The 10,139-nt window shown below is 45.2% G+C and overlaps 1 protein-coding gene across 1 annotated transcript in view; it reads right to left on the bottom strand.

The window, feature by feature from the left end:
• Positions 1-561: 561 nt before the first annotated feature.
• LOC143275313 (uncharacterized) overlaps positions 562-10,139 on the bottom strand; it is a 34,978-nt gene continuing 25,400 nt past the window's right edge. The window contains exons 2-4 of the mRNA XM_076579317.1: positions 8,730-8,791; positions 3,030-3,130; positions 562-1,471 (exon numbers count right to left, since the gene is read on the bottom strand). Coding sequence (XP_076435432.1) covers positions 1,338-1,471; positions 3,030-3,130; positions 8,730-8,791 — 297 coding nt within the window. The 3' untranslated portion in view covers positions 562-1,337. The remainder of the gene's footprint in view (positions 1,472-3,029; positions 3,131-8,729; positions 8,792-10,139) is intronic.

Raw genomic sequence — 10,139 nt, forward strand, 5'->3', positions numbered from 1 at the left:
AATCGACGATGTGACCACGATTGTGTGTAGGCTCGGTTACAGACTGGTTAAGATCGAACAAACTGACAATTTCAAGTAATTTAGAGGTATAAAACTGTGTGGGTGAATCAAAATGAAAATTAAAGTCACCAACAATAAGTAGAGAGCCTGGTAAACTATTAGCGTATTCTAAGAAGTCCGGAAACTGTTCTATGAACATCGTATCAGAAAGTTTATTTTTCTTGTTTGGTGGCGGACGGTAGAGGCAGAACACATTGAGGTGGGAATGTGGCAGCGACAGTGAAAGCTGGGCCAGTTCGAATGAGGCATGGTTGAAGGGAAAGGCAGATGTGCGCATATGTCCGTATATGACAGTCGATCATTCCAAGACGGCAGCTGATCAATCATACCTCTGAAGAATTTGTGGCGGATCGTAATAATTTGATCCACATAAAACATGCTCAATTGCGGTGTACAATGTAAAACTGAGCGAGTAAAATACGCATTTAAACACTAAAAAAAAAAAAACAACTAAAACTTCCAAGCACCCCCCCCCCCCCCCCCCGCACAGACAACCAACCAATCACTCAAAGCACTTATCTTTGTTCATGCATACAAGAAAACACCACACACTACACACTACTTATACATACACATCACAACAAAACCTTTATCGTCCCTCTGTACAGGTGACCTTACCACCGCGTGGGATCTGACAGAGATCGGCAGCATGAGGTCTGCCACCAAGCATCGCCTGATAAAGGGGATGGGATTCCACAGACTGAAACCGACACAACTACCCATCAACGTGGGAGGGAAGGTCGCAAAATCAATGGTGGCGTGGAAGTTCAGAAAGAGAGAAGGGGACTTTGCCATCCAACTTTGATGCAAGATCTGCATAACATACATACATACATACATACAAGTCTACCCCTATGAGAGGACGCTACGTCAGAATCACTGACATTCTTTCCTCGCGCCCTTCATGGTGTAGAACTGCGGTCAGACTTCTACTTACAAGTTAAGTCTCGTTTAGCCTTTCATTATACAATGCAGCCGACCCATTCTCCTTTGATACAAGATGTCCATCACACACACACACACACACATATATATATACATATATATACATACACACACACACACACATACACACACACACAAATCCTCACGAACAAATCCAACCGACCAAGCCCACTTCTCGAGACGTGAAGATGTCCCGCAGATCCCTCACTGTCGCACCATTCCTCACGGCATCACCTGGACAGTGCACCTGGAACGTGCTCCACGTGCCCGTCCAACATGTACGGCGCATTGCGCTGTGTGTGGCGCCCGCCCTGCGGCGAGGGCGGCTGACTTCATGAAGCCGCACGCGTCTCGGTCTCGGTCCATCCGGTGGTGGTGGTGGTGGTGGTGGGTCGGGGTGGAGGGGGTGGAGGTGGTCCGTTGGTCCCTTCTCCTTCACCGCGTGCCGTGCGTGGTATTGGTGGTACTGCGCGCATGCATGCACACACACACACACACACACACACACACACACACACACACGCACGCACGCAGACACACACACAGTCAAGGAGTTTCATTCTCTGTACAAAAACAAAACATCATGAACACACTCAATCTTTCTTCTTCTTCTTCTTTTTTTTTTAAAACTATATCGACATGGAAGTTACCTGCGCACAATGTAACAGTTTCTCATGAAGATATAATAATACTGTACGGCTCAATCCAACTGATAGCCACCCACTAATATGCACGCACCCACAGATTCAAATTCAACGTAGATATAACCTCCTTTCTTAAGGATTAGCAAAAGAAAAAAAGAAAAAGGGTACAAAAGCTAGGATAAGTCGGTGTGAGATACACACACACACACACACACACACACACACACACACACACACACACACCGCTACTCCCTATCCACTCTCTATATTTCTGAAACTGATCACGAGACCAGTCGTAGCAGTCTGTCTTGTACCCTGCACTGTGTGCTTGTAATGATCCCCTTCTCTCTTTCTGAACTTCCACGCCACCATTGATCTTGCGACCTTTCCTCCCACGATATGTGTGTGTGTGTGTGTGTGTGTGTGTTTATTTGTCTATTTATTTGTGTGTATGTGTATATGTATGTATGTATGACATCTTACGTCAAACTGTTAACATAAGTCAGTGGGATGTGTATATGTGATTGTCTGCCATGAATGACGTTTTTTTGCGTCGCTCTGGTGATGGCTGGGAAATAGAGAGAGCCGTGGAAGGCACCCCCCCATCCCTGCAGGCAGCGGCATATTCCTCTCAGGTAAGGTATACGTGTCGGAGAATCAGGAGGCAGAAAGATCAAACAAATGCCGTCACAAGACGGAGAGAGAGAGAGGGGAAGGGGGTTTCTTTTCGAACAGAGGTCTAATAATAAAGGTTCTGTGTACCTGCTGCACCCACCCATCCACTCCTCACCCCACCTACCCACCCACCCATCCACTCCTCACCCCACCTACCCACGCCACCCATCCACTCCTCACCCCACCTACCCACCCACCCACCCACTCCTCACCCCACCTACCCACGCCACCCATCCACTCCTCACCCCACCTACCCACGCCCTCGCCACCACCTTGACATGAAAAAAAAAAAAAGCGTCACACGAGACACCACAATCGTCACGTCATAATCTGATATCATGCATTGTTCTTGTTGTTATTATTGCTATTATTATTATCATCATAATTATCGTTATTATTCTCAAAGTGCTTGTAGCTTTATCCAGCCTACTTTTAAATTTTTTTTTTTTCACCCATCTGCTGTGTGTGCCATCTGTGTGTGTGTGTGTGTGTGTGTGTGTGTGTGTGTGTGTGTGTGTGTGTGTGTGTGAGTGCTTTTTTTAGGTTATGTGTTTGCTGTAGTGTCCTTAATTAAAAATTCATCACATTTTAAGTAGTTGAAATGCTAAGAAGTATGTGTTTGTTGTCTGTGAGTATAAATAAATAAATAGATAAATAAATTACTCTGAAATCATGTTTGCCTTTCCTAAACAAGTAGTAACTCACAGTTGATTTGGATGTCCACCTGCCGGTTCTTCTTGTTGCAGCGGTTCACGATACACATGATGCCCACAAACAGGAACATGAAGATCCAGAACAGAGCGAACCTGAACAAAACAAACATACAACATACAGACAATCAGCTTCAGACTCTGGTCACTGAGACACAATACGGACACACCGACGCATATTTATATATATATATATATATATATATGATAGTCGTCCGACTATGACCATCAGAACAGCAGAGGAGACAACTGTTGTTCCGACTATCTGGGCTAGAATTTGATTGTAGTGGAGAGTGTCTTGCCCAAGTACATCACCACTCTCTCGGCCAAGAGGGTTTTAGGACAGTCGGCGTTGGGATGGTTCCCAAAGGCCAACTAGCCCACAAGGCTGCAGCACTAAGAGCCAGTGCAATTTTGCCCCCTAGTTTGAGAGTCATAGTCCTTCACAAAAGACTAAGCTGTAAATGGTTTCCCATTGACTGGAGAAACCATTGATAATACAGCTCTCACTTTGCTGTTGGCCCAAATGTAAACTTATGTCAATCTGTGATATAAGCCGAGTGTTGGGCCTAATATATATTGTAGTAAGGGAATGAACAAAGCGGAGGACCAGACACCCACAGCACGGCATAATCATATCTAACTTAAGGAGCTTTCGTAAGGAGCCCAATGCTCACGACATGTCACAACCTGCGCTGTTTAGCAGTTGCTGTTCTTTCCAGACGTTAAAGGGCTTTGTGTTTTAGCGCGGCTTGATTTGTTCATTTATTTAGTTGAGGAGTCCTGTTGTGGCTCCGTGCGGTCGGCTGGGCACTAAGCAACAATGTCAGATGTCAGTGACTGAACGCTGTGACGTTCAGCTGAATAAGGCGTGGTCACGGGACGCTGATCAACCACAAAGCCACCGTCCCGCGCCCATCAGAGAACGGAATATGACATGAAGGTAGCGATTCACAGCACGCACAAAAAAAGTTATCGATTTGTACAGAAGAGAAAAGCATTGTTGCACTGAATGGAGAAAGTTAGGGTGGTTTTTTTTTTAATGTAGGTTGTAAAATAAGACTTACTTTTCACAAAAAGGTGTCCTATCAAAAGTGAATCTCATTTCACAAACAACAGTTGTTTTTAAATAAACTTTCTTTATTTGGTGTTTTTATATACTCAGCAGTCATTTTTCATTTGATCTTTGTAACTCTCGAAAAACCAATACACAACACACGCGCGCGCGCGCGCGTGCACACACACACACACAGACAGACACACACACATGCGCAATGCACCAACACACACACACACACACATGCGCGCGCGCGTGCAATGCACCAACACAGACGCGCGCGCGCAATGCACCAACACGCATTAAATGGGAGTAGGGAAGAATCTGAGGGAGGGGGGACAGAGAGATTCACCAGGAGACCAGGAACACAAATAATTTACCACCAGTGCTAGTCACAGAAGAGGAGAGCCTCCTGCCATTCTGCTTTTTTCCCCATTTATCGTGATCTGTCGCAACTACGATTGCGACACTTCTGATGAGTTTGTCGCATCTACAATTCTCCCTAGTCCCCCCCCCCACCCCCACCCCCGCCTCTCCATTAACTCTCACTGTGTTGACAGACAGTAACGAGTGGTAACTCTCTACCCCCGCTTCACCCCCACACCCCCCACCCCTTCCTCCAGACATCCCACGGGGGAAGCATGGGTTCATTCAATGACACCGCAACACCACACACCTCTCGGGAAAGCTCAAGTTTGGGACCCATCATCCGCCAGTCAGCCCCTTTCAGCTGGTGTATCATTCTGGGACTTGATAATGACAATAATAATAATAATATTTATATAGCGCTGAATCTTGTGCATAGACAAATCAAAGCGCTTTCACACCAGCCATTCACAAGCATGCCTGACTCTAAAACTGGAGAAACTTCTGACAAGGAAGAGGCAGGGGAGGGAGGCTATCTTGGGAAGAGGTGGGGTCTAAGGCCAGACTTGAAAGAGCTGAGTGCAGAGACCTGACGAAGTGAAAGAGGAAGTTCATTCCAAAGGAAAGGTCCAGAGACATTGTCTTGGCAACGACAAACGAAAAAACAACTGTCATGGGCACTTCAATTCGTACAATATTTATGATGCCACGTGCGCGGGCAAGATCCAAGGGCATCCAAGGTTATTTGCTCTGAGTCATTGCCACCGTAGGGACAGTTCCACTTCTTGAACCCCAGGTATGACCAACACACGAGGTGAAGGGATGAAATACAGCGGCGACCAGAATGTAAGAACACCCGAGCACTAAACACTTGGCTTGGCTACGCACACGCACACGCACACACACACGCACACGGGTCAAGACTGATCACAGGCCATAAACCACTCAGCACACCGATTGGTTCTTGATGTCTGTGTCCGTCACCCCTTTGGAAGCTCGCTTTCCCCGGATATCCTTCAGGGCACACCAACCCTCATGATGTCAGTTGTTCACACCTTCTTCATGTCCACCTTTGGCAGTGTCGTGACTAGAGTTGCCCAAAGTCGTGATATTAGATATATACATATATAGGTGTGTGTGTGTGTGTGTGTGTGTGTGTGTGTGTGTGTGTGTGTGTGTGTGTTGATACTGGGTATTAACCGCCACAGCGAAGGCTACTCAAACAAAGAAACACTGACGTCGTTCACTGTCTGTCATGGAACCGGAAAACAGTCAACAGCATTCGTGTAACGTTCACCAGCCGTCAAACAAAACCAAAACTAGACAAACGAACGATAATCCATCACATGCTCGAGCACGAAACAAGCTATCACACACACACACACACACACACACACACACACACACACACACACAGAGAAAGAGAGAGAGAGAGAGACAGACAGACAGACACACACACACACACACACACACACACACATATATATATATATATATATATATATATATATATATATTACACATACATACATACATACACACATACATATACACATAATATAATTATATTATGCTGTGCTCAGTGTTTGCGTAAATCGTGTCTACTGTTGTCTGAATAAAAAATTCCTCTAAGCCAAAATGAGTGGGTGGTAGGAACTACGAGACCAGCGGACACATCGCTCGGCCAGGAAGCAAGGTCTCGCCAGGGGTTCAATTCCCGAACGGGCCGGGATTTTTTTTTTCTTTAACCCCCTCCACCCCAAGACCTCATCCACTTAACTCGGTGGTCTCGGCGCTAGTCTTTCGAATGAGACAATAAATGAGACAACTGCAATGTTTTTAAAAGCGAATATGTGAAATGTTTTTATTTCCTTATGTTGACTATCTATATGTTTATTACTCTTGTTTAATCAAGTTATCCGCGCGTGTGTGGGGTGGGTGGGGGTGCGGTGCGGGTGTGTGCTGATTATCTGGTTGTGGTTTTCTGCAATTCATCTTTATTCTTATCTTATCTATTATAATCAATGTGCAGTATAGTAGGCTATGTTTATAATTATATTCAAATAATGTTTCTTAACTCTTTCTGTTTTTACATTAAGAATACTAGTTATTACCTGCAGTGTGTGGATGTATGTATGAAACGATGTATGTGATATTTTTTACATTTGTATCTTCGTAATATTTGTAGGGGCTGTTGTTGGCTTTTACAGTTATGGTCCCCATGTTGTTTACTTGTCTATGTTGTGATAATGCACCTGACCAAATTTCTCCAGTTGGAGATAATAAAGTTATTCTTATCTTATCTTATCTTATCTTATCCATGTCCCCTGCACAATTTGTCAAAGGACCCACTGAAATTAACAAGACAATTGTCCACACACTTACGCACGCGCACACAGAACGAGAAAGCGAAATAAAACAAAACAAAAAATAGACCAAAAAACAAAAACAAAAAAAACCGTCATATGGCGGAACAAACGGAATGTTACACCGTGCACGGAACATTGTGCACAAGTCATGACATCGACAAGGAGGGCTAACGCTTCCAGGACCAACGCCTCGACCACACCACCCCTCACGGAAAAGACCACAGCCACGAACAACTTGACCTAAAGGGTGAAATGCCTACAGATCGTTGAACTCACCCGTACGAGGGCAACAGCAACCGCCTCTCCTCCCCCTCCCCTCCCCTTCCCCTACGAACGGTGTGACCTCCAGTCCACGTCCTTTTTGTCTCCTCTTCATCTCCAGCCCAGCAGCTACTGGTTCTGGGTACGTCTCTGCGTTGTAGGGTTACTGACCCTAACCCAGCAAAACATCTGTTATTTATTGGTCTCAACACAACTGTGTCCACACAAGAACTGCACTGAACCTGTCGGAAATCATCAAAGCTGTGTTCTTTGAGGGTGAAGCTGTATCCCAAGAAGTGACGGTCTACGGATTTTGAGACACATAAATGGACCTGGATTTTGTAAACCCCCACCCCCCAAAACTTTTTTCATCTAGACTTGAGTGTTGGTCTAGAAGCTGAGACGATAAACAACACAGGTCCCATGTGCAATATGCACTGAGCGCACGTAATACAGCTTTGGCAACAAAAGGGTTGCCATCCCAAAACTCTACGGAAAAAAATCCACACTGACAGTAAAACAAATACACCAGCAGACAGAAGAAAGAATATACATGGGAGGCGCTGTACTGTGGCGACGTGCTCTCCCTGGTGAAAGCAGCTCGTGTTTCACACAGAAAGGTCATGTGGAAAAAAAATATTAATACAATCCAATGCAACTTACCAAAACCGAAAATGGAAAAGCAACTGCAAACCAAAATGTAGGGGTCAAGCAGCACTGGTTTGAAATGAGCGATATGCTTTATTACAAAACAAAAAGGAAAAGTTAGCGTAAAACAATGAAAAGAAAACTTCTCAACTGACCCTATATGACTTGACTGCACCAATATTCTCTCTCTCTCCCACTCTTTCTCTCTCTACAGAAGCTCCAGCTTTTCCGTTTGACCACATCTGTTATCGTCACTGTCTTCCCCGAAAGGCTGCCTTCATGGAGGGGGTAAAAACAGCCATACACGTAAAAGCCCATTCGTGTACATCGAGTGAACGTGGGAGCTGCAGCCCACGAAAGATGAAGAATACTATCAGTGTCTCGCCCTCTCTCCGGGATGGAACGAACTACTTGCCTTGAAGAGCACTAGCTAACGAAGGACCTTGACATCCGAACATCTCCGATGGCCCACCCAGTGGACCAGGTCACCTGTCCCTAAAAAAAAAAAAAAAACCCATTAATTTTTAGCCCACGCTTTCTCTCACTTGACGAGACAGCGGTGTGCCAACACACCCGCACCCCACCTCCTCACCCTCGCCACTTTCGAGTGCAACAACCTATTGACCGACCGGAATTACAAGCGGTACGGACGTTGCCTACATACAGCTAAACGACACTGACTCCGTACTAGTAACCTGACCGTGAAGACCGAGTGAATGCTGATCGGTCGTTCTACTCTTGTACATGGGACTTTCTCGACAATCTCCGTCCCTCCCTCCCTCCTATGATATGTGTGCTTTGATGCAGTGGTGTGGGGGAGGGGGGGGGTGGTGATGACGGGGAATGGCTCAGCCCGATGAATTCAATCAGTGAGTGTGTGTGTGTGTGTGTGCGTGCGTGCGTGTATGTGTATACCCCACACACAAACACGCACACATATACACACACGCACACACACATGATGCAAAGAAAAAAAAGAAAAAAAAGCACTTACCAGAAATACCAGAGGGTGGTGCAGTAGAAATCGCCCGAGGAATCGAAACAGGCCTCAGCATACTGAAACATAAGATAAACAATAGCATTGGCAACGTTTTCAGTGCATCAACATAAACAGTGTGTGCATGCATGCATGCGTGCGTGTGAGAGAAAGAGGGAGAAGGGGAAGGAAAGAGAAAAGGGAGAAAGAAAGAGACAGCCAGACAGACAGAGGGGAAGACAGACACAAAACAGGGAGAGACAAGAGACAGAGGTACACGCATACACGCACGCACGCGCATACACGTAAGCGTGCACAGACGTGAACATGAAACTTGACATACTGCCTACTTGCAACGCCCTATCCCCCCCTCCTCTTACCACCAGTTCTTTGATTCGTCAGACAGTGACAATAAAACTACACTTCAGCCAAGCTTTCTCAAGAAAGGTGTGTGTGCAAATTGTTGCATTTACGTTACATGTGTGTGTGTGTGTGTGTGTGTGTGTGTGTGTGTGTGTGTGTGTGTGTGTGTGTGTGTGTGTGTGAGAGAGAGAGAGAGAGAGAGAGAGAGAGAGAGAGAGAGAGAGGGGGGGGGGAGGCAAGAGGAATGAATTCATCCGTTCATTCAAAAAAAAAAAAAAAAAAAAAGAGAGAGAGAGAGAGAGAGGGGGGGGGCGTAACTGTTATTTCAACCATGGCATATTCAATCCTCTGTTTAGCGACAATATCCAATCTACACCTGTGTGTGTTTGTGTGTGTGTGTGTGTGTGTGTGTGTGTGTGTGTGTGTGTGTATGTGCGTACGTGCGCGCGAGTATATGTGTGTGTGTGTGTGTTTGTGTATGTTTGTGTGTGCAAGTGCGAGCGGTGCAAACGTGTGAGCGCGAATGTGCGTGTGTGAAATGAAATGATCAACAGGTCTTCAATGTGAACCATTTTTTGGAGAGGTTTTTATTTCATAATGCTGTGAATGTGAAGAGTCGCGCTCGTTTTCCTCCACATCTGGGTTTTGTTTTGTTTTTTGTTGGGTTTTTTCTGTGTGTGTTTTTGTTTTGTTTTGTTTTGTTTTGGGGGGGTAATTCTCTCGATTTTTTTTTTTTTTTTTTTAATCATCATCACTTTTTTTTCTTCTCCCGCTTATGGGACAGCAGCAGAAATTGCATGCTTCATATACAGTGAATATTTGTTTTGGATTATAAGAGTCGGATCCACCGTCGTTGGTAATTAAAAAATAATAATAATAATAATAAAAATAAAAAGTTCTGCAATTATCGCATTCACACTTCTGTACTGCATGACCCCACCAACATTTTACATCTGATAAGACTTTTATGATCAACCCTCTCCTCTTTCTTCCAGTCCTTCCTAACCGGCCCAACACAGGCAGAGACCGCAGCGGCTATCACCAAAACAAACATGACGGTACACT

The sequence above is a fragment of the Babylonia areolata genome, chromosome 2 (genome assembly GCF_041734735.1).
Source record: "Babylonia areolata isolate BAREFJ2019XMU chromosome 2, ASM4173473v1, whole genome shotgun sequence".
Taxonomy (NCBI): domain Eukaryota; kingdom Metazoa; phylum Mollusca; class Gastropoda; order Neogastropoda; family Buccinidae; genus Babylonia; species Babylonia areolata.